This window comes from Phoenix dactylifera, chromosome 6 (assembly GCF_009389715.1).
Source record: "Phoenix dactylifera cultivar Barhee BC4 chromosome 6, palm_55x_up_171113_PBpolish2nd_filt_p, whole genome shotgun sequence".
Taxonomy (NCBI): Eukaryota; Viridiplantae; Streptophyta; class Magnoliopsida; order Arecales; family Arecaceae; genus Phoenix; species Phoenix dactylifera.
The window spans coordinates 4,304,534-4,328,194 of record NC_052397.1 but is presented as its reverse complement, the minus strand read 5'-3'; the positions used below and the strand labels follow the sequence as shown (position 1 = coordinate 4,328,194).

The 23,661-nt window shown below is 41.4% G+C and overlaps 3 protein-coding genes across 5 annotated transcripts; 1 reads left to right on the top strand and 2 right to left on the bottom strand.

The window, feature by feature from the left end:
- LOC103702348 (3-oxoacyl-[acyl-carrier-protein] synthase II, chloroplastic-like) lies at positions 1-10,098 on the top strand. 3 transcript variants are annotated; one of them, XM_008784758.4, is made up of 13 exons: positions 1-777; positions 1,779-1,990; positions 2,150-2,353; positions 2,466-2,576; positions 2,691-2,786; positions 2,878-2,923; positions 3,043-3,122; positions 3,497-3,565; positions 3,656-3,740; positions 3,863-4,011; positions 4,079-4,159; positions 9,268-9,327; positions 9,596-10,098. In XM_008784758.4, the coding sequence occupies exons 1-13, from the start codon at positions 420-422 to the stop codon at positions 9,710-9,712; spliced, it is 1,668 nt and encodes a 555-aa protein (XP_008782980.2). In that variant the 5' UTR covers positions 1-419; the 3' UTR covers positions 9,713-10,098. The 3 variants fall into 3 exon arrangements, with proteins under 3 accessions (XP_008782980.2, XP_008782961.2, XP_008782971.2); XM_008784739.4 differs by having other exon boundaries at positions 2-777; positions 3,857-4,011; XM_008784749.4 differs by having other exon boundaries at positions 3-777; positions 1,785-1,990; positions 3,857-4,011.
- Positions 10,099-12,834: 2,736 nt separating this feature from the next.
- Positions 12,835-13,961, bottom strand: LOC120111216. Its single transcript, XM_039127777.1, has one exon. The coding sequence runs from the start codon at positions 13,811-13,813 to the stop codon at positions 12,971-12,973; it is 843 nt and encodes a 280-aa protein (XP_038983705.1). The 5' UTR covers positions 13,814-13,961; the 3' UTR covers positions 12,835-12,970.
- Positions 13,962-22,059: 8,098 nt separating this feature from the next.
- On the bottom strand, positions 22,060-23,369 carry LOC120111156. Its single transcript, XM_039127717.1, has 2 exons — positions 22,164-23,369; positions 22,060-22,071 (listed from the first exon to the last, which is right to left on the bottom strand). The coding sequence occupies exons 1-2, from the start codon at positions 23,367-23,369 to the stop codon at positions 22,060-22,062; spliced, it is 1,218 nt and encodes a 405-aa protein (XP_038983645.1).
- Between the last annotated feature and the right edge of the window lie 292 nt (positions 23,370-23,661).

The window sequence follows — 23,661 nt, the reverse complement described above, 5'->3', positions numbered from 1 at the left end:
TTCCAGAAACTATTATCACCTCTCTCTCGCGCTTGGCCGTTGGCAATGGCTCTCGCCCCTCGCCACCTCCCCTCCGATTTGCGAAAGCTCGCGCCTTTTCCTCTGAGATCCATGCCACCTCTCATTCCCTTCATCCCCTCTTCTCCCCTCCCATAACCCTTCACCTCCCTCCCTTCTCCTCCTCTCCTCCCTTCCAAAATCGCATCTTTTCTCGTTAAAAGTCGCTCCTTTTTGGCTTCCCTGTTTCTTGTTCTTCTTTCCTCCTGTATCCGAGGTCTTGGAATCCCTTGCTGGTCTCTTCTCCTCTTTCGAATTTGATCGAAACCTTCTCTACTTCTAGCTTCTTGCCGCTCGTCTTTTGGCTTCTTCTTGGAGCTCTTCTCACCTCCCCTGTTTCGGCCCTGCTCTGTTCTCCAACAATGGCGGGCGCCGCCGTGGCCTCGCCTCTCTGCACGTGGCTGGTGACAGCCTGCATGTCTGTGGCGTGCAACGAGGAGCGGTCGCTGGGGCGCCGGAGCGCGTTCCCGGGGCGGCGGCGGGCGCTGCTTTCCGGCGGCGAGGTCCAGGGCTCGCCCAGGCGGCTGATCTCGGCCTTCCGTGGATTGGGGATCCGGGGGCTGATGAGCTCGTTCTTGGCCTTGGAGCCCTGCGCCGAGTTCCACAGTTCGAGAAATGGGTCGGCGTTCTTTGGGGAGAATGGCTTCTTTCTGTTCGGGCCGTGGAACGCCGAGAGTAATCGAAGGCAGCGAAGGGCTGCCCATTCTTCTACCTCCTTCGGTAATCAATAAATTCTGTAGTTCTTCATATGTTTTTGAGAACTAAAATTAGTCCGTCTTTCTTAAAAATTGTGAAATGTGATTCTCGCTAATTTCTCCCTCCTCTTTGTCTGTCGTTTGAGGTCTTGATTTAGGAATTTATATTGAGGTTGGTTCTTTTACATTTTTTAATAATTAAAGATAAAGAGTTTGGTGGTTCGGATTTTATCGCATTGTTCGCATGCATTGCAAAGATTCACCATTGGCGGAGGAATTTTTCATCAAACAATGACCTTTTGAATTCTAGCTGTTTTAAGTTGTTGGTATGGTAATCAGTGTAAGTGCAAGGAACCTTGATGCTTCTTGGCTTGGTTTCTCGTTTTTGTTAGTGGTAGAAGAGCTTATGATGAAATTTTCAGCCTTTCAAGATTCCTCTGGTTGGCTCAGCAGACTTTGCTTCTTTGTACTTCGATCTTGATAAACCAAACACTAGCATTTTTGAGTTCCGTACGGTTTGGAATCCAATGGACTTCAAAAACCCCCTTCAGTTGGTTTCAAGAAAGGAGAATGGTCTAGGGTTTTGATTTGGTTGCCGGTGCAAGAACTTTAACCTTGGTTCTGCTAGATTAGGTCTCTTATTTTTGTTAGTGATAGAAGAATTTATAAAGAAAATCCAGTCTTGAAGATGATGAATTTCCCATTTGTTGGTTTCCTGACATTTTTTGTATCTTGATCCTGATAAACCAAAATCAGGGTTGAGGTGTTTCTCTCCATCCTATAGCATGTTCCACATTTTATGGACTCTAGTTTCTACTTAATGCTAAGTCTACATGTAAACCCCTCGAGGTGGTTCCAAGAAGTTATTGTCATCATGTGAGGTTGTTGATTTCATGATTCCAGTAATTGTAACCCTCTAACAGTAACAAGGCACAGGAAGATCTGCAAACTCATGAATTAAGTGACATAATTTCTGCTGATAATGCTATATAAAACCTGTGGGTGTTGGTTTAATGTGGCTTATAGTTGCAGGAAAAGTCATGTCCATTGCCGTGCAGCCTGAAAAGGAAGTTGCAGAGAAGAAGAGAATGCCAACTAAACAGCGGCGGGTTGTTGTGACGGGGATGGGTGTGGTGACTCCACTAGGCCATGATCCAGATATTTTCTATGAAAAACTCCTTGAGGGCATCAGCGGCATAAGCAAAATAGAAACATTTGACTGTTCGAGTTATCCAACAGTAGGCTTTCTTCAGAGCATCTTGCTGCCTTCCATGTTTTGACCAAATTTTTGATTAAGCTTAATTTAATCATTTAGTGGAGCACTAGCAAGCAGTATCAGTTGAACTGATCATGCATGCAAATATTTACACCAGTCTTGATATCAGACTCTTTTGTAGAGGATTGCAGGGGAAATTAAATCTTTTTCCTCAGATGGATGGGTGGCACCAAAACTATCCAAAAGAATGGACAAGTTTATGCTTTACTTGCTTACTGCTGGCAAGAAAGCACTCGAAAATGGTGGAGTTACAGAAGATGTCATGAGTCAGTTGGACAAGACAAGATGTGGAGTTCTCATTGGGTCTGCAATGGGTGGAATGAAGGTAGGTCTTATGTGCTTGATCATAAATCTGGATTGGATATCAATGCCTGAAGTGAGTAATTGCTGGAAATATTTAATAAGTTTCATTTTAATTGTGGTGCTATGCCTAACAGGTCTTTAATGATGCAATTGAGGCTTTAAGGATCTCATACAAGAAGATGAACCCCTTTTGTGTACCCTTTGCAACTACAAATATGGGTTCTGCAATGCTTGCAATTGATCTGGTGGGACAAAACAATGCACGATTTTACTTTTTTGTACAGCTTGTTGCTTCAATTATTTTGGATTACCTTTTGTAGAGCCCTTAACCATGTATAAATCTTTTCCGTGGACTGTAGGGTTGGATGGGTCCAAATTATTCGATTTCTACTGCTTGTGCAACTAGCAACTTCTGTATTCTGAATGCAGCAAATCATATTTTAAGAGGTGAAAGTGTAAGTCACTCACTTTAACCCCTTGTTGATTTACTTGTAACAATTTAAAGTTTTAAACAGATATATTTTGCTTATTGCTTCAATCATGCAGGATGTGATGCTTTGTGGTGGCTCTGATGCAGCAATTATACCAATTGGTAGTTCTGTTGTTCTTGATTATCTGAAGGAATCAATCTTTCATTATCACCATTATTGTTTTTTATATGAATTGTATCTGAAGCATGCATTTTCTGAGTATTGGACTTGCGTATTGAAGGATTGGGAGGTTTTGTGGCATGCAGAGCACTTTCACAGAGGAATGGTGATCCAACTAAAGCTTCTCGCCCCTGGGATGTTGTATGTATCAGTCATGTTCCCTCTTGACTCTATCTTTAAATTCTTCCTAAAAGATTCAGTAGCTTGGTTCTGGATAGGACTGTGCTTGGCCTATGTTCTGATGCTGACTGGGGTTAAGATAGGTCAGGCGATGATGATTGTGTTGGAAATTTCTACTAATATTTATTGTTAAAACTAAAATATTAGATCTGTAAGATAAAAATCAAGTTTTGATAGTATGTAATGCATAAGCGGAAAAAAGTAGTGCAAATGTGCCTCAAGTCATGTTGGCATTTTTCAAAAGTTGGATTTTCTTGTAGCAGATTGTGCAGATATTAACATTGCTGCAGTATAAATGGTCATATCTAAGTTTATTGTCCACAACCATATGCCAGGATCGCGATGGATTTGTTATGGGGGAAGGGGCCGGTGTGCTTTTGTTAGAAGAACTGGAGCATGCTAAGGTCCATATAGATGATGGAATTAGTTGATTGGTTCTTGTTTTTGTTAGTTCGCGGTTTATCTTTTTCTGATTTTTTTTTTTCATTTTACAGCAAAGAGGAGCAGAAATCTATGCTGAGTTTCTAGGAGGAAGTTTCACATGTGATGCTTACCACATGACAGAGCCACATCCTGGAGGTAAGGAATTATGATGGAAATTAATGACTTACAAAATTTGTGCTTCCTTTTTTCAAAGTATTTTGTTGATGTTCTCGGTCATGCTGGTATTTTCATTTTGATGATATGGGAATCAGGAACAGGCATCATTCTTTGCATTGAGAAGGCGCTAGCAGAATCAGGAGTAGCCAGAGAGGATGTCAATTATGTAAATGCTCATGCAACTTCGACACCCTCTGGTGATTTAAAAGAATATCAAGCTCTAATCCATTGTTTTGGCCAGAATCCAGAGGTATGTGAGTAACTTTAGGAATGTTGCATTTCTTTCATCTAGCAGGCTCACAAATAAAGTTCTGCAGCTGAAAGTGAACTCAACAAAATCTATGACTGGTCACCTATTAGGAGCTGCTGGTGCTGTGGAAGCCATTGCTGCAGTACAGGTATGCTCTTGATGTCTCAAATCATGAATTCTCTTAATTGCTTTAATACCTATGGACTTCTCAGCATGCCTCCTCTTTATCAAGGTTCTGTTGTTATGGTTCCCTTTGGATTTTTTTTTTTTGGGTTCTAAATCTTTAGAGCCAATTTTCCAATTGACTTATGTATCTGCCGTTTTCAGCAATCAATATATATTATCATTCAGAAGGTTTTAAGTTTTCTTGTATATGTGCAGTCGGCTTTGTGATTCCCTTGTTTTTGTTGCTATCAAGGGTGTAGTTTCTTCTCTATAGTTTCTCACTGATAACATATTGTAAAAACTTCTCCTTAGTTTTAAGAGCATTATTTTTCTCATAGAATGAAATGAAAGCTTGCTATGAGTAATTGAAAAGAAGACATTGGAGAATCTGGCTGCAGCCAAGTGAGAACAAGTTGATCTCATATACATGAAAGTGTATAACAAAATTCCAGGTTTACTTACTATGTCAGTGGAACGGAGCTTGACTTTTTGAGCCATCTAAGCGTCTTGAAGTTTTTTATCCATTGTAGTAACTGTCTTGAGAAAACTTGTTGGAGATAGGGGAAGAACAATGGAATAAGAAGATTGAAAAAATCATATGCACGAGGAAGTTTTTTCTGTATAAATTTTTCAAAGAATGTAGGAAAACTTCATATAATAAGTATCTGAAACCTATCAAAACTTAACAAATGGGGTCTGTATAAAGCTACTTGCTTGTGGAAATAGATATAGAACAGAGTGTTGGAATAAAACTGGGAAGAGACCACCTTACTTGATCACTTTCGCAAGCTTCTATCCATTATCTCGAGTATAGAAATATGGTGGACGAAATCGAGCAGTGCCTTCAATGTGTTGTTTGACTCTGACATGCTCTTGATTCTTCAGTCAAGCAACCCCATAAGAAAATGATTGAGACTGGAGACAGTTTGGTCGATACAGGGGGCACATGAGATGTTGGTGTTACCTGTGGTAGAACTAAGAAAGGTAAGGCGAGAAGTGTAGAAGTTGCACCTGTGAAGGATAAAGTGGTGGGTAGCTAATCATATTAGTCTGACTATCTAAATTACCTTGTTGTCTGGAAAGTAGGGCTAATAGTTGTCTTGAAGGGTCAAATTGAAAGATGGAAAAAGCTAAGTTGATGGGAGCTTTTGGTCTGGAAACAGCTAGTGGCCTTTAATGAAGGTATAGAGAAGAAGGATTTATAAAGGCAAATGCAAGATTTTGGTTAGGCTGCTTAGTTATGGTGGCTATGGATGGAAAGAGAGAGAGAAAAAAAAAGAGAAAAAGGTGGTTATGGTCTTCGTTTGTTGGTTCAGCTGTGGAGGCATCCTTTACAGTTGAGAAGGTTGGGCATGCATGTATACTTGTTCATTGAAGCATACTTACATGAAAATATGGAGAAAGTTCATTGATGGTGTTAGAGAACATTTGCTTTTGGGAAAGCAGTTCCCGATACTGGGTGTGATTACATTGACTTTTCATAAGAAGTGTCAGAAATTTTAGTAGTTATGAAGAATTTTGGTTGGTTGGTCTCGGAATTTGGAAGAGCTGAATTATCATTCCTTAAGTAAAGATTAAATATCAATCTTCAATTTTTCCATGTTTCTTTTTTGCATCAAAGCAAATTACTGTATGTTTTTACCAAGGATTAAAACTAACAACTGATGATTATATCTTGAGAATCTTTCTCTGTATTCTAAACTTAGCTTGAGATATTGTGGATTTTTATGTCATATACTTGTGTGAGTAAGGTAACAAATAGTCATTTATATTATTGTAAAAAGCTCTATGCACATAGTTTGTGCAAAACCTAGAGGACTGGCTACAGTTGCTATGTTGTGGTGTTAGGTCCGTAAAGGGAACTGGTATATGTGGTTGGAAAAGATGTAAATATGTTTCAGTTGCTAAAGTATTGGTACATGATGAAAAGAACTCGTGTTTATTGTTGTTGGTGTCGCCTGTTTTCTCAAGCTCAATTTGTTCTCAAAAAGTCTTCCGGGGTCTGGCCCAGGTTCCTTCGAGTAGTTGTCTAACCTGGGCTATTTTTAGTATGGACATATTTAGTTTTCTCTATCCAGGTTGTCGTCTGTTGGCCTATGTGAATAAAATCTTGTTGAATTTGATACTAAGTTTTAAAATTGAAAGCTTCACTTCTTTTGGAGTAATTTAATAAAAATTTTGAACTCCAAAAAATAGTAGCACCAGTCATGATTCCTCTTCATGAATCTATGCCTGTTTGGTTCGATCGAACATGGTAATATAAGTTCCATCTTCCCTGAAGCTAGCAGCACCAACTATGGTAATTTGAATTTCAGTTCCTCAGTTGTGGGTTTGATTAACCTAGGTTGTATTTACACCAGTTTGGTTCGCATACCAGATTGTCAAGTTGATGCACATATCAAGTGTGATGTATGAAGATCCACTTGATATGCTAAGTTATTCCATCTAGGTTATTAAACATTGAAGTAGACTGCAAGAAAATAAACAGAAAGCATCCATGTATATGTTTGGTTTTAGCTTTTGTACTTTTCATGCTTGTGGACGATATATAGTTATACTGTAACACTATTATATAAGGATGGATGCATGCATGTTTGCTTGCTTTAGCAAAAAATGCATTGACCAGATTTTGTGATGAAACATTTAGGTGATATTCATAGACATGTCTGGTCTAGTTCACAAAGTTAAACAAGTAAAAGGATACTTCTATTAATAGTTTATAGCTCTGATTCATCAGATCATTAGATCACATCGTGTGAATAACTAGATATCATTAACCAGTAAGTTTGTGAAAATTTATTGAAGTGATCACTGATAGGTGGTCATTTATGCTGCTTTTGATGGTTTTTAATTTCAGTCATTATTCTATTGGTGCTGAAAATAACTATTTGACAATTCAAAAGAAGGTTCTAGCACCCTTGAAGTCCTAAAAGATGGCCTTGACCCTACATATATAGGCTGTAATTATGTAAACTATAATATAAACTTGGTCTATCAGAAATGAAAGAAAGGACACGTCCTGAATCCTATCGCCAAATTTTCAGCCGATGTAATTTCGTTAAAGTGATTCTGCGGGTGCACTTTAGACATGCTATAGATGCCTTCAACGAGTGTAATTATATAAGAATAGGAAGAAAATCAAAATTAACTTATAAATTGAAGACATATCCAATCAAATAATACTAGGCATTCCAAACTTTTCTGGATTCCTGATTTGGGCCACAGATTATGACCTTGGAAAATTATGGCTGTTATTATGCCTAAGTAGTGAGAAGTTTAAAATTAAATTAGAAACTGAAGGCATCTGATTCTAAACTGCTAACTAAACATAACTACATCAAATTTGGAAAACTAGTTTGAGCAAACCTGTAAAACAACTTGCACAAGCAGTATGTCCTAATCCTATATATAGTATCTGGGTAAGTCAACACTTCCAGAAGATTGTGTTGCCAAGGTTTCTGATAGTGTGAAAATGGATCTTGGAAGCTTATGTGCCTATCCTTCAGTGTTTATGTTGTGATTGAATAAAAATAGCTTTCATTTTCATGATGATGCTAAACATACTTCAGTATTTATTAGAACAAATTTTTCTAAGCGAGTCTTTACTGTTACCCTACATTAAGAGACTCTAAAGACAACCTAAGTTTACACAAAAAAAGGTCTGAAATAAGTGCAAAGTTCTTCTCTTGTGTCATTCACCTCCACTTCGAAGAAACTCTTTTTTAGTGCCACCATGATCAGCAAAGATCTGCTTGTGTCATTCACTTGTACTTCTAAGGTACTCTTTTTTTTTTTTTTTTAACGGCAGTATGATCAGCAGATACTGAATTTCTAAAACCAATCGCAATAGGTTCAAGTTGGGGAATATCCAAACCTTAGGCGCATTCATTTATCTCCCATAATGAGATAGCAGTCTGCTGGAGAAACAAATTGGTTGTAATAGCAGTCTGCTGGAGAAATAGCTTCCTTATAACTTTATAGGAATTTGTCCTACCAAAGAAAATTTTAGGAACTTGTCCTGTGTTGAAGGCTGACAAAGTGAATATTTTCCTGCTACCTATCCTTCTCAATAACTTGATGTATTTTCACCAGCAGATTCTCTTTTACTAACAATTTTATATCGAAACACAAACACTATCTTGCCAAAATGAACAAACCTTGCCTTTAAATTCCTTGTTTTATCATTGTGATCAATTTGTTTTGCAATTGGTCGATTATAGCTCATTAAACCATTCTTTGATAAATCTTTGTGCCGTTGCAAAGGATTTGGTTTTGATTATTAACCTTTTCTTCAATATTCAATTCCTCTATGTTATTTTTGTTGTCAGGATGAATCTTCCTTGTATGTAGAAGTACCAAAATAATCTGATTAAAAGCAACTTAATGAAATGGTTGAGCAATCTTTAATAATAAAACTATCGAAGTTCCCATCAATAATTGTTATTGTAATCTAACTCCCCCTTGATTTTGTAATATCCAAATTCTACAAATTCTGAGAAAAGCTATCATCTTTGCTGCATCGACCGAAATCAGTGGTCTCCTGAAATCATGGTTTCATAGTTTTTCCTACTCCTTAAAGTTAGTGCAGCTAGTGCATTTACTGGTCTTGTGGGTGTTGCTTATGCTTTAATGAACAATTGCGTGAGACTAGGCTGGTGCTGGATAAGTTTTACCCTCTATTGTTGAAGCAGCTTATATAATTTCCTTGCAAATGCACAAGAGCAGGATGGTGGTTAATATATTGAAAATGTTCAGAACCAATTCTTTATATTATATTTGGTGACCAAAGTTTCTCCGAGTTATCTGCCTTTTCTTTTCTGCATTACTACTGGTATGGTGTTCACGCTTGTACTATGACTGCAGACATGGAACTTTAACATAAAATGTACAAGGTACCCCCTTTTTAGAGTTTGTTATCTTATATGTAGTGAGGATCTTTTCCGATTATTAACATTCTCAAGAAACATGAGTACCATAACACATTGTAAATGCAATGTCACGATCAAGTTTTTTGACATTCTGTGCAAGAAATCCCTTCCTGCTATGCTTTGTTCTTCTGACTAATTTCTGGTTCGTGCCACTTGAATGTAGGCTATTCGAACAGGGTGGGTCCACCCAAACATTAATCTAGACAGTCCAGAGGAAAATGTGGTATGCTCTCTTTATCTTTGGATTCTTCAATCATCTAGTAGCATTTGCTAGCTGGTACTCGAAAGATAGTTTTGGATCTCAGTCACAAGCATCTGGAAAACAAACACTGCATTGCTTTTTAGACATCAATCCTCATATTATGTTGAGTTTGGCTATCGTTGGACAAATTCTGAGAAATACTTATCATGTCTAATTTTTCTAGGCCTAAAAGCCATTTGTCATTATTGGAATCTATTGGAAGTTGTCTGACTTTAAGATGTTGTTTCAGGATGTGAATAAGCTGGTGGGCTCAAACAAGGAAAGATTGGATGTGAAGGTGGCTCTATCAAGCTCCTTCGGCTTTGGTGGCCACAACTCTTCTATCCTGTTTGCACCTTACAAGTAATCACACATTGAAGTTTCTGAAGGCATCGCGCAGTGGCTGATCAGCTATGGATAGGCCTTGTACCCCTGGCTTTTTTATGTTGATTTGCTTGATTCTTCATAGGATCTTAGCCAGGGGATTTTTTTTTGTCGGGATTTGAGCAGGGCCTACAAAAGCATGAAGCTCATCTTCATGCTTATTTGATAATTTGTATCTGAAATGACTACGTCCGGGTGCTTATGCTTTTCTTCAGCACCAGCATCTTGATTACATGGGATTGGTCTCAATCCTATATAAGCTCATAGAATGGTATATGTCTAAATATGATTCCATACCTGGGTGGGATGTGGATTCAAAGTTATAGAAAAATGATAAAACCTATTTGGTCTTCTGGTTGTTCTAGGTTCCTTTTGGATAGCAAACTATATATCTTGAATACTTAATCAAACTAAAAGCATTTATGCTTTGGATTTATCAATGAAAAACCAGTTACAATGATCCAAAACTCAATCATGACCAACAAATACTTGACAATTAACGTACAATAATGATTGACTAAAAGTTTGAAAAAAAAAAAAAACAACTCTCAAGAGTTATTTGCAATATCCAGATATGTTCTAACATTATTATCTCTACACCATTAACTTATCGGACAAATTTCATATATCAATAGTTTAGAAATTGAATAATATATAAATAAAATTAATATTGTATACAAAATAATCTGGATTGTCGGGGTATAAAAGCCTTGATTCCAAATCAGAATTTTCAATGGGTCTAAATTTGGACCTATACCTAACCAATTCATGGACAAATTGGGGTCGGGTTCAGGTCGGGTCGGATACCGGGTTTGCGTGTTGGAGTGACGGGCAGTCCGACCGGTGATAAATATGTGGCTCTATTCAACGTCCCAGTCTCCCAGAGTCGCTAATGGTTATCGCAGGCAGGCATGCATCAGCATTCTCACTAGTTTTATTGATAGTCTTTCAGCACCGTTGCCGTTTTTATGTTCTTTTTTCCTAGTGAAATTCCAAGCAGAATGACATGGAAGATAGATTTCTCACCAAAGTTGCACTTTCCCTTGTCACTGGCTTGCGGAAGCAACAAATATTTGCTTCCAAGGGTGTGAAGATTTTCAAAAAATAATTTAAAGAACAGAAAGGTTTCATTGTACATGGGGGCAGTCTTTTTGGATTTATGGACACCAAAATAGAAAACAAAAGCCGGGCATCACCTATGCTAGGCAGATCTTGAGGTTGATAGTATTGCAGTTGAGGATGACTCGGCTACGATGGTTGGTTGGATCCAGGGACAAACTGGGCGGCGAGTTCACACCCCTTCTTATATGACATTTGGAGGAGCTCAAGAGAGTGTGCTTCCTTCGTAGCTAGGCATATCTAGCGTGAGGCGAATGGAGTGACTGATTGGGTCGCCACCTATGTAACGCAGCACTTAGAGGAGTTTTTGTGGACAACTATATCAGCTGTCCCGATCACTCTTTGTGATTTTTTATTTTTTGATTTTTTAGATATATTTGTACTAGAATCTGTTCGTTTTATCAAAAGGAAAAATATTTAAAGAAAAAGGAATTCATTCATTATTGTGATTCTCTTAATATGTTAATCTATTTGACTTTCAATGAGTGCTGAGTTATGCATTTTTGTTTGGTAGGAATAACAGATCACCCAACAGATGCCTTGCTTCAAAAAATTAACGCGTAAGCATCAAGCATTTGAAAAAGCCGTCCATTAGTTAATTAAGATATTTTAATCTAGACTACTTATCAAAGTAGTTTATACGGGCCATTTTCTCGCCAATCAAAGGAGTTTTGACGGCTATGACACCCAAATCATGTCACCATGTATTAAATAAGATTCTCATCTTCATCAAATGTTTAAAATATTGTTCTCTACGGTCCCTGATTGTGATGCAAAAATTCGTGCCACATCAGCTATTACATACTGATAACTGGCATTTGGTGGAGGGAATACAAAAAAACTATAGATTCTTATATGATTCAAGCATTACATACGTGATGTATTATTTGATTTGACTGCAAATACTAGAATTACATATAAGCACTTACGATTCTCTTCATTTCCAAGGTTTATTGTCTGAATGGACTGAAATTGGATAATCTTGCATGAGAGTTGTGAATGGTTAAAAATGATTTAGAAGATAAAAGACAAGCTTAGTTAAGTTAGTCTGGGTGGAGTTACAGTTGTTATTAAAAATAACTTGTGCAAATAACTACAAAGAATAGTGCTCAAGTGGATCATTTCAGATTATTTGGACATCAATATGGCTTTTGGAGCTGGAGCAGAGAGCGGTTCAACCTTTGAGGAGCTTATATGTTTATATTTTTGTAGGTGTTTCTACAAGAGTTTGTTTTAGATAATCGATCATTTCAAGTAGTATCACTATTTTTAATTTTATTTTTTCAAGAAAACTGATGTTCGAAGGACAGCTGAAGCTATGCACTATCTACTAGTCATCGAATGCTAAATGTCCACTAAATACTTATTTGGATGGTATCACTCTGTCATTTGAGCAAGAGTTGAAGGTTTGATTCCAAGTGGCATTCGCTCTCATTTCAAAATCATTAACAAAGCTTTGGTTTCGTAAGTTTCGACTCGCTGTACCTAAGAACCTGGACTTCATCCTAAGTAGAATGGGGTAGGAATGGATAAGGAATTAGAGATGAGCCCCTCTTTATATCAATAGAAAATTGAATGCTAAAATGATCTCTAGACTCAGGATAATAACTAAAGCAACTCTCCACAAGGATCACCTGAAGTAATATCAAAGAGTTTATTATTGAAGTAACAATATCCAAAATGAAAATCCTAAGACAATGTAGCATGATCAGAATATAAGTTTTATCATCATAAAAGAACTTCAAAAACTAAATGTTTCTATAATCATTCATGATCTCCATTATAGGGTTCCAAAATTACCTGATTTGTTGTGGGCATTGTTATATTGTGCCCTCACAATTATTTTACTCTTAACGCATAGAGTTGGTTCATGAGTATCATATCTCTATAAAAATTATTCAATGATCTTTTAGCAAGGAAATGGGGTTCTTCTCTCCACCACGGAACATTCCCGGTTGAAATAAAGGGAAGGGCAAAATTGTCGTTTCGAAATAATAAAAAAAAATTTCTGCAGAAGCAAATTTTCGGCACGCAGTCGCCGGCCAAACTAATCACAGTATATATACACCGCAAAATATTTAATTTCTCACCTTATTCTCAAAAAAAAAATGATTTCTTTCCGCTAATTCCCATTCCACCCCTGCGGGCGCCGTCTCACCCTCCCCGCCGTCACCGTCAGGTCTACGTTGCCTTCCCACAGCCTGTCCACGCTTCCGTTAAACGCCGTCCGGTCCAGGTCAGGGAAACAACCCAGATGTCCCCGCTTCCTGACTATCCTCCGCGCCCATCCCCACGTCGCCTCCTCCTCCTCCTCCTCCGTCGCCTCGCCGTCACCCCGCTCCTTCTCGTCACTGCCGTCATCGGCGTGGAAGTACTCTATGAACTGGGCCTTCGGCGTGGCGTTGCCGTCAGCTTGGCCGCTAGGTGACGGCTCGGCCGACGCCGGAGCCGAACCGGATTCGGCTATCGTGGGATCCAGAGGAGCCGGAGGCTTGAGAGGCGGAGGGACGGCGGATATGAATCCGACGGCTCGGATGCGCCAGATGCCAAGGGCGGCGGCAAGGACGACGAGCCACGCCCAGAGGGAGCCGGCGATGGCGGCGGTGTAGCGGAATATCAGAGCCTCCAGTGGCCCTCCGAGGAGGTCCATTTTACGAAGAAGAAGGAGACCCATCCAACTTCTCGGAGCTCGAGGGGTATTTTGGGAGCCGGAAGAGAAGGGAACTGAGAATATATCTAGGGAGGTGAAGAGCAAGCTGGGCCGTTGGATAGGACTGAAATCGGTGGGAAGTTGCCGGAGCTCGAGCGGCGGGCGACGGCTTTCGTTGCTTCCTACTGGCGGGTATCGCGACACGTGTAACGGCGTAACGGCATAACGCTCATATCTTTCGATATATCCTCGAGTTACAGTAACGGATCCCTTCCCCAAACCGCTGTTCACCGTTATTATGTTAATAACGTTCATTTCTTATCCAATTCCGTGCTGTTTTAGTTTTTCTTTCATTACGCCCAGTCACTTACACATGAGCCCCATGCAAAAGGATTGCTTGTTATCAAAAGTGCACATATGCATATTGTTCTTTGCTGCAAGCTATCTAGGCTCTTGTTAAAGATTAATTGGAGGGTCTGTGTGAGGAAGAAAGACTTGCATAGCTTTCATTTGGATTGGTTGCTACTCTAACCCCTGTACTCTCTGCTACAATATATAGCTATTCCTTTCTCTTGCTTCTTTTTTCTTCTTCTTCTTCTTGTTGCATAGTTTTGATTTGGATTGGTTGCCTTAAGGTATGTATCAATGTTGTCGATGCCTCCTTTGATCCAAAATATCCCACGGCAGCGTTCAAGACCATGTTATGTAAATGGGGGTGGTAGGTCCAAATCTAGATTACTGATTGAGATTAATATACAGTGGTAATTACAACTGAACTTTGCTCTGGAAGATAGTTCCCAGTTTATGTCGACTTTTCGAACCTGTGAAGGCTGAAACTGTGACGACTTCCAATAGACAGTTCTTCAGCATTTGAAGTGCTAAGCTGGAAAAGGATCGAATTTGGGTCGGAGTAAGGCATGACCAAGACCTGGTCTATCTGAGTAATAGATCATGATTTTATTTGCAGGCTCAATCTGACCTAGTCCAATCTTGAACAAATAAGATTGATCAGTGTATTAAAAAGTTGATGATGATCACTCTATGCTGATTCAAATATGTTTAGGATATTCTCCTCATGGATATTTGGTATATCAGATCAAATAACATCATGACTTGATCACTCGAGCTCAACTTAATAATTAATGAGAAGACTGTTGACACTCCCTTGGAGCTTAACGTAAAACTCCGTCCCACTGATGGCTCACCTAATAAATGGGCCATCTTGGTGGTTAATTTTTGTGTGTTTTAGATTTTTGAAGGACTCCAAACGTGACCCACTCCTAGGTACTTCAGTTTCCTTTTCATCAGCCTGAATGTGTTGGCTCAAAGTTTCCTTAGCTTAAGTCAAAGAATGCTATGTGTTTGAATCCTATCAAGTGAAAATTTCAAGATCTCCAATATCCAAAAAAATAAAATAAAATATAGAAATCAGTTTCAACGTCATCCTAGAGTACTTATGGTAGTCTAGTTGTGTGTGTGTGTGTGTATATATATATACATAAATGAAAAGCTCTTGGCTAAATTTAACAACTATATGGGTGAAGACTGCACCTGTTTGATTTGTTGTAAGTGGGTTGAGTTGAACCTGCGGCTTTGCTGAAGTAATTTCGGCTCCTTACCAGTCGAAACCACTTTAGGCATTCTTGAATCAAATTTCCCTGGAAGTGAAAGTTCACTTCGATTACTTTGAACCATTTAGGAGCATACAAACATCAGAAGTGACTTCCCATCTACCTGAAATAACTTTAGGGGCCTATTTACCATGCAGGCAACAAAACAAAGCCATACTTCTCTTACTTAATCACACAGATGTAGCAAATTAACAAAATATCAATCACTAATAATCTAGCTACTATTCATACTTGTGCAACAATACCACTGAACCTTGCTCATCTTCATATACCAAAGATGAAAATGGATAACAATTTCATTAAGCAGTTGAGATGGATAACAAGGATGCAGTTATGCACTTTCTCCTTACCCCATCTGTTTGGGAGATGTCATAGACTCAAATCTAGACATCCTTGTTGTCAGGACAAGGCATCCATTGAAGAAAGAAGTAAAACGGAAGCATGGCATGCATGGCCACTGTGGGCTTTTAGACTGACAGATTGTGTAGGTCTCAGTGAGCCTCAAGCTTTGCTTTCAATCCTTCGTCGGCTTGCTTCCCTGGCTACAACAGGGCATGGTCCCGCTGAAAGTTGGCAATGAAGCATGGATACGTGCATGCAGATCTCGAGCTGGGGGGCCGTTGATCATGGAGGGTCGCGAGCTCGCAATCGATGGCATGCAGTGGGCCCACGCAAGTGGCAGGAGTGGTCTCCACGCGCTCTCCCTCAGGGACAAGCCCAGAAACCATGGTGGTGCCTTGAATGCCCTCCTAAAATTCTGGTGGTGTTGAAAGTATCTTTACCAGAATTCCCCCCCGCACTGGTGGTCCAAAGTTTCCTGTCCTTTCCGGGAATACCTCCATGGGCTCTGGGGGGCATCATTGTGGCCCACACAGGATGGGCATTAGGCCGTCCAAAGGATGGGCTAGGGGAAGTGACTCCCGTGGTCCAGTGTTCTGTAAGGTCAGCAGACAGCGACGCCCATTGGATCCGGTATTCAAAACTTTTGTTTTTCTTTTTCTGTTTTGTTTGAAATTAATGGTGGTTTTCGATGGAAAAAATTCAAATTTTTCTATAAAAGGTTGTTATTTGAATATGGTCCCGGCAATTTGAGGACTAGGGATCGATCTATCGTGCGGGTGTACATATCGAATATATATTAGGTGGATCTTGCGTAGTGATTGTCACGCCCCGAACCCATCACCCAGGTCCGGCACGCGACCGGCCGCATGAGCCCTAGAGCGGTGCCCTAAAGATCATGCAAGGCCTAAAAGGTACAACATTCACATATATGCCAAAACCAAAGATTGATGTAATTCAATCAAATCCAGCTACAATGTACCGATTTATTACATAATTTCAAATGTCCATAAATAAAAGATAAATTGACTTCTAACTATCTAGCAGTCTGACTCCAGATCGAGCTCACTTCTTGTCCCATCCGACAGATTCTACGAATCCAGTGCCTCTGAAAAAAAATGGAAGTGTAGTATGAGCTTTTCCAGCCCAGTAAGAATCCCAACAGCCACACACAACAAAATCATAAAATAATCAAGTATCAAAATATATATAGCATTTCATCATTTCAAAAGCTCAACAAACAACAAATATATGTAATCAGTACATATACACAAATCCTTTGTTGTTTTCACATTATGTGATCCATTCCCATATTACTCAAATTCCAAAGTTTTCAAACTTTTCATTTCTGGCGTTGGACTAACCAAGATCATGTCCCAGTCCAAGACTGCACAAATCCCACGCATCAGCTCGTGGCCGCTATCCTACGCATAAGCTCGTAGAGGCTATCCCACGCGTAAGCCCGTGGAGGCTATCCCACGCATCAGCTCGTGGCCGCTATCCGTAAGCCCGTGGAGGCTATCCCACGCGTAAGCCCGTGGAGGCTATCCCACGCATCAACTCGTGGCCGCTATCCGTAAGCCCGTGGAGGCTATCCCACGCGTAAGCCCGTGGAGGCTATCCCACGCATCAGCTCGTGGCCGCTATCTTATGACAAGGTTAGTCCAACCCATATTACATGTCTAGTTTTACATGTTCAATCACATTCCCATCACATCACATATTTTCATAAATTTTTAAAAATATGTTATTTCTTCCCAAATGAATTTATCTCAATATTTTCATTATAAACAACATGCACGCCTCATAGGTGCCGCATCAACTCATAAACAATAACAACATAATAATGAAAATATGTTGATAAAAATTCGTCTCATATGTATCATATCAACTCACAAGCAATAACATCAAAACCGTAAATAAATCCAACGATAAATCAATATATGCATAGAAGTGCTCAGATGTAGGGATTCTTACAGAGATTGTAGACTGACTCAAACACGGTCCGAATCACAACCTACGCGCTGGGGTGCTGAGTCCCCTGATCAGAGTCTCCTGGCACCGCCGACTCTTCCTCTACAATCATCAATTATAATTCACAACTAAATCATTTAATATTTAAATATTCAAAACTATAATTCACATCTACTATGGGGTCCATCACCAGGTCCCCAAACATCTCAATCCCTCCAGATCTAGGGCAATCGGGGTGGCCCGACTCCCACTCCGTACCACCGGCCTGTGTCGTCGCCAGCCGGGGCCGCTGCCATGCCGGCGACGATGGCCGGTCTCGGTGAAAAGATCAAAAGAAAGGAAGAAAGTCCTTCATGGTTGGGAGTACACCTCCCTCCTTCTATTTACTTGGGTCCAAGGGTAATAGCCATGGTGGCTGTGCCCTTTTCCTTCCCTAACCCGACAACACCACATCCACCACTAGCCATATCATCGCCGGCCAAGAGGAGGGAAGAAGAGATTTCTTCTTCTTCTTCTTCTTCCCCCAAGAACCTGCATGCTTTCCTCCCTTCCTCCTCCCCCTTCATCCATGGAAGACCACCCTGAGAGTGGCTCGGCTCCCCCCACCCGACGGCAGCCCCAGTGGCCCCCGACCGCCGCCACTGTCGCCGCCGGTGGCCAGCCGACGCGAGAGGGAGAGAAGAAGGAGGTGGAACCGTGCGGTATGCCCTCGGTCCACCATCCCCATCCCCAATAAAACCCTAGAAATCCCTCACCCATCTCCATAAAACCCGATCGACGCCCAAAACCATGGATCCCGACCAATCCCGGCGGCCGGCGGCGGCCAAAAATCGGAAAGAAGAGGCCGAAACAGGGGTACCCTGTTTCGGGCTCTTCTCCGACGATTCACCGGCCAAATCCCTAACCACATCAGCCCTAAATCTAGCAATTGACATGCAAGGAGAGGAGCCACACTTACCTCGGTCCGACGGGGTGTTCCGGCGATCTTTCCGGCGAGAAATCGGAGGAGAAAATCCGTGAGCAACCCGGATCTACGCGCACGGCCCGAGTTCTCTTCGCCCGTGGGGATCTTCACCGAAGGAGAGTGGCCTTCCGTCACGGCCGGCCGGATCTCGGCGTTCGATCTTCCCTCCGGCGATCAACCCAGCGCCGCCGCCGCCTCCCCTTCGCACTCTCCCTCTTCTTCCACGATCGTGCCCTAGGCACGATCGTAATAAGGGGGATGGGCCCGGTCTTTTCGGGCCGGCCCATCCGCCCCTTTCCTTTTTTTTTTTTTTTAATTTTGGGGGTTTTACATTCTCCCCTCCTAAAAAAAAAATTTCATCCGCGAAATTAACGTACCTGGATTACCAAAGAGTTGAGGGTGTTTGGCTTTTATTTCTTCCTCGAGCTCCCAAGTGGCCTCTCTTTCTGGGTGATTGCTCCATTGCACCTTCACATAAGGAATGGTCCGACGTCGCAACACTTGATCCTTTCTATCCACAATCCGTACCGGGTACTCATCATAAGTCAGATCCTCATGCAGACTTATAGGCTCAAAATCTACCACATGGTTCAGGTCCGGAATATATTTCCTTAGCATTGAAACATGAAATACATTATGCACACTTGATAAAGCTGGTGGTAAAGCCAAACGATATGCCACTTCTCCAACCCTGTCCAAGATCTCGAACGGACCAACATACCTAGGGCTCAATTTGCCACGAACCCCGAACCTCATCACACCTTTAGTAGGAGATACTCTCAAGAAAACATGATCGCCAACCTGAAACTCCAGTTCTCTTCTCCTATTGTCAGCATAACTCTTTTGTCTACTCTGAGCTATAAGGAGCCGTTCTCTAATCACCTGTATCTTATCCACTGTTTGTTGTACTATCTCTGGACCCAATACTTTTCTTTCTCCCACATCATCCCAACAAATTGGAGATCGGCATTTCCTGCCATACAGTGCCTCAAAAGGAGCCATCTGAATACTGGCCTGATAACTATTGTTGTAGGCAAACTCGACCAGCGATAAATGACTATCCCATGCTCCACCCAAATCCATGACACAAGCCCTCAACATATCCTCCAAGATCTGGATAGTGCGCTCCGACTGTCCATCAGTTTGTGGATGAAAAGCTGTACTGAAGTCCAGTCTTGTACCAAGTGCTTTATGAAGGCTCTTCCAAAATTGTGACACATATCTAGTATCTCTGTCAGATACAATTGAAACTGGAATCCCGTGCAGCCTTACAATTTGCTCTATGTACATACTTGCCAATTTTTTCAAAGAAAAACCAACTCTAAAAGGCAAGAAATGTGCTGACTTGGTCAGTCGGTCAACAATCACCCACACTGCATCATTACCCCGAGGAGTCTTAGGCAAAGCAGTCACAAAATCCATGGTGATATGTTCCCACTTCCACTGAGGAATGAGAAGAGACTGTAGTGGTCCAGCAGGCCTCTGATGCTCAGCTTTCACTTGCTGACACACTAAGCACTGTGCAACATATTGAGCTATATCTCGCTTCATGCCACTCCACCAAAAATTTTCCTTCAAGTCCCGGTACATTTTAGTACCTCCTGGGTGCACTGTATAAGCTGAGTTATGGGCCTCATCAAGAATCTCTTTCTTCATTTCTGGTACGTTTGGCACACATACTCTGCTCCCGAATCTTAAAGAGCCATCTTCATGCACCCGGAATTCTGACTGCACACCTGACTCTACTGTTTCTCTGATCTTCTGTAACTCTGGATCCTCTCTCTGAGACATCCTGATCTTTTCAATCAGAGTAGGTTGCACTGTGAGGGTAGCCAAATGTATCTTAGGATCATGTAACCGTATCTCAATCCCTGATCTCTCCAAGTCTAATACAATATGCTTCTGTGTAGTGATCAATGCTGCCAGTCCACTTGAGGATTTTCTGCTCAAAGCATCAGCCACTACATTTGCTTTCCCTGGATGGTAACTAATAGTCAGGTCATAATCTTTCAGTAGTTCTAGCCATCTCCTTTGCCTCAAATTCAACTCTTTCTGTGTGAAGATATACTTCAAACTTTTATGGTCTGTGAAAACCTCACAGTGTTCCCCATACAAATAATGCCTCCATATCTTCAGAGCAAAAACTACCGCTGCCAATTCCAAATCATGTGTAGGGTAATTCTGTTCATATGACTTTAACTGTCTAGAGGCATAAGCTATCACCTTTCCATTCTGCATCAGAACGCATCCTAGTCCTTTACGAGATGCATCACTGTATATGGTGAAGCCTTCTGTTCCAGATGGAATAGCTAGCACTGGGGCTGTCACCAGACGCTTTTTCAGCTCTTGAAAACTCTGTTCACAGTCATCTGTCCATTCAAACTTTACTCGCTTCTGAGTCAAGCGACTTAGAGGCATGGCAATACGGGAGAACCCCTCAACAAATCTTCTGTAATATCCAGCCAATCCCAAGAAGCTGCGCACTTCAGTTACATTGGTAGGTCTACACCACCCAACCACTGCCTCCACTTTCATTGGATCAACAGAGACACCTTCTTTGGAGATCACATGCCCAAGAAAAGAAATACTATCCAACCAGAACTCACACTTTGATAGCTTTGCATACAACTTCTTTTCTCTAAGAATTTGCAATACTACCCTTAGATGTTCTTCATGTTCCTGTGAGCTCTTTGAATACACCAAAATATCATCAATGAACACCACTACAAACTGATCCAAATAAGGTTTAAATATCCGATTCATAAGATCCATGAAGGCAGCCGGTGCATTTGTCAAACCAAAAGGCATGACCAAAAATTCATAATGCCCGTATCTGGTCCTGAAAGTTGTCTTGGGTACATCCTCTGCCTTTATTTTCAATTGGTGATAGCCAGAACGAAGATCAATCTTCGAGAAAACCTGAGCCCCTTGCAACTGATCAAACAAATCATCAATTCTTGGTAGTGGGTATTTATTCCGTACTGTCACCCTGTTTAATTCTCGATAGTCTATGCAGAGTCGGAGGCTACCGTCTTTCTTTTTCACAAATAATACAGGAGCGCCCCAAGGGGATACACTAGGCCTGATAAAATCCTTATCCAGTAACTCCTGTAGTTGTTCCTTCAGCTGGAGCCATTCGATATGGAGCCTTTGAAATTGGATCAGTGCCAGGAATCAAGTCGATGGAGAATTCAATCTCCCTATCAGGGGGTAATTCTGGCAATTCATCTGGAAACACATCTGGAAATTCTGCCACTACAGGGATATTCTCTAACTTGGGCTCCTCTTTCTGGGTATCTAACACAGCAGCTAAGAATCCTTCACAACCTTTTGCGAGAAGCTTCTTAGCCTGTAAAGCTGAGATTAATTTCATTTGATGAGGTGACTTGCTACCCACCAACCCAAACACTGGCTGACCAGGGATCTGAAACTTGATCGTTTTCTCAAAACAATCAACAGTAGCATGGTATGCTGCCAACCAGTCCATTCCAAGAATCAAATCAAAGTCATTCATCTCTAAGACCAACAAGTCTGCATTCATTTCCCTGTCCTCAACGCCCAATATACAGTTCTTGCAAACTGAATTAACTAATATAACATCTCCACTTGGCGTTGAGACACAAAGATCAAATTCTAATGGCACTGGTGATATTTCAGTATTTTTTCTAACAAAATTGGCCGATATGAATGAGTGGGTAGCACCAGAGTCAAATAAAACATTTGCATCATATGACATTAACCTAATCATGCCTGTCACCACTGAATTAGAAGCCTTGGCATCTTGCTCTGTGAGTGCATAAATCCGACCCTGGGTCCTAGGCCTCTGCTGCCCTCCCTCTTGTTGTTGTCCCTCCTGAGGTGCTCGATTTCCAGGGGCTCTCTGAGAAGACAGAGGTGCCTGTCGCCTCTGCTGTTCCTTCCCACTAGGACAAACAACAGCCTTATGCCCTTCTTGACCACAAGAAAAACATGGCCCTCCAATCCAGGTGCAGTCTCGCTTAAGATGAGGTCCTCCACAGCGGTAGCATCTAATAGCACTTCGAGCTTGTCCTTTATCTCTGGTGACAACTTGATTCGGTTTCTGATCCTTTGACTTGAAGGGTCTACTATTTTGGCTCGGAGAATCAGTGGATCGAAACCTTTTCTTCATATTCTTTTCTCTGGCAGCCTGGGCATTGTCAAGCCCTCTTTCTATCACCAAGGCTTTGTTAACCACATCTTTATAACTGGACAGTTCAAATGCAGCGACTTGTTGTTGAATCCTTCCCCTGAGCCCATTTTCAAATTTCCTTGCTCGATCACTTTCCTCTGATATCAAAGTCGGAGCATATCGGGACATCTCTTCAAACTTTGCTGCATACTGAGCAACTGTCATATCACCCTGCTCCAGTCGGTCAAACTCCCTATATTTTTGGAATCGGATACCCTGGGGAAAATACTTCTCATGAAAAACCTTTTTAAATTCTTCCCAAATGAAGGGGGCATCATCCGGACCAAGCTTCCCTTTCTCTATCTCCCACCAGTCAGCTGCCTCACCCTGTAACATAAATGTGGCGAAAAGAACTTTCTCCTCATCAGGGCACCTCAGAGCTTGAAAGACTTTCTCCATCTGTTTCAGCCAGCTCACAGCCTCAATCGGGTCAGCTGTACCTTTAAATGCTGGGGGTGCATACCTCTGAAAATCCAACAGACTGACTCGGTGCTCCGGCTGAGCTGTAGTGCCTTGGAACTGTTGTTGCTGCTGTTGTTGATACATAGCTTGCTGCTGCTGCAACTGTTGCTGCAAGAACTGTTGCTGCACCTCTACCATCCTCATCATATCTTCCCTGGCAGCAGCTTGCTGTTGCACCATCATTTGCATCAACTGTGAAGCACTTATCGTCTCCTCAAGCTGAATACTTGGTCCTTCGGATGTCCCAATCTCCGGAGCTCCCATCTCTGGAGTACTACCAGTAGGGTCCATAGTGTGCTCCTGCTGTGGCACACTCCGAGTTGGCGTGGATGAGGTATCTTCCTGCTGTCCAGAGGGTGCCCAAGCCGTGGAGCCATCTGCAAATCGGGTCGGCCTCCTGGCACGCCCCCGACCACGCCCTCGCGCCATATCAACCTACACAATTTTTCCAGCATCAAGATCATCAGATTAAGAAAATTTCGCATCCTTCATATGCTAATCACACCATTTAATATCTTACGTATTTAGTGATTTTCCCCACTCAGGCTTACTCGAGCCTAAACCCTATGATTCCTAAACCTTA

What these genes read in the sequence shown, in the direction of transcription:
- LOC103702348 (XM_008784739.4), top strand. Translation starts at nt 420, where the DNA reads ATGGCGGGCGCCGCCGTGGCCTCGCCTCTCTGCACGTGGCTGGTGACA. An exon ending in TGCAGCAATTATACCAATTG is followed by an intron (nt 2,924 to 3,042) that starts GTAGTTCTGTTG and finishes TGCGTATTGAAG; the next exon opens with GATTGGGAGGTTTTGTGGCA. An exon ending in GTTTTGGCCAGAATCCAGAG is followed by an intron (nt 4,012 to 4,078) that starts GTATGTGAGTAA and finishes AAAGTTCTGCAG; the next exon opens with CTGAAAGTGAACTCAACAAA.
- LOC120111216 (XM_039127777.1), bottom strand. Translation starts at nt 13,813, where the DNA reads ATGAACGTTATTAACATAATAACGGTGAACAGCGGTTTGGGGAAGGGA.
- LOC120111156 (XM_039127717.1), bottom strand. Translation starts at nt 23,369, where the DNA reads ATGGACCCTACTGGTAGTACTCCAGAGATGGGAGCTCCGGAGATTGGG.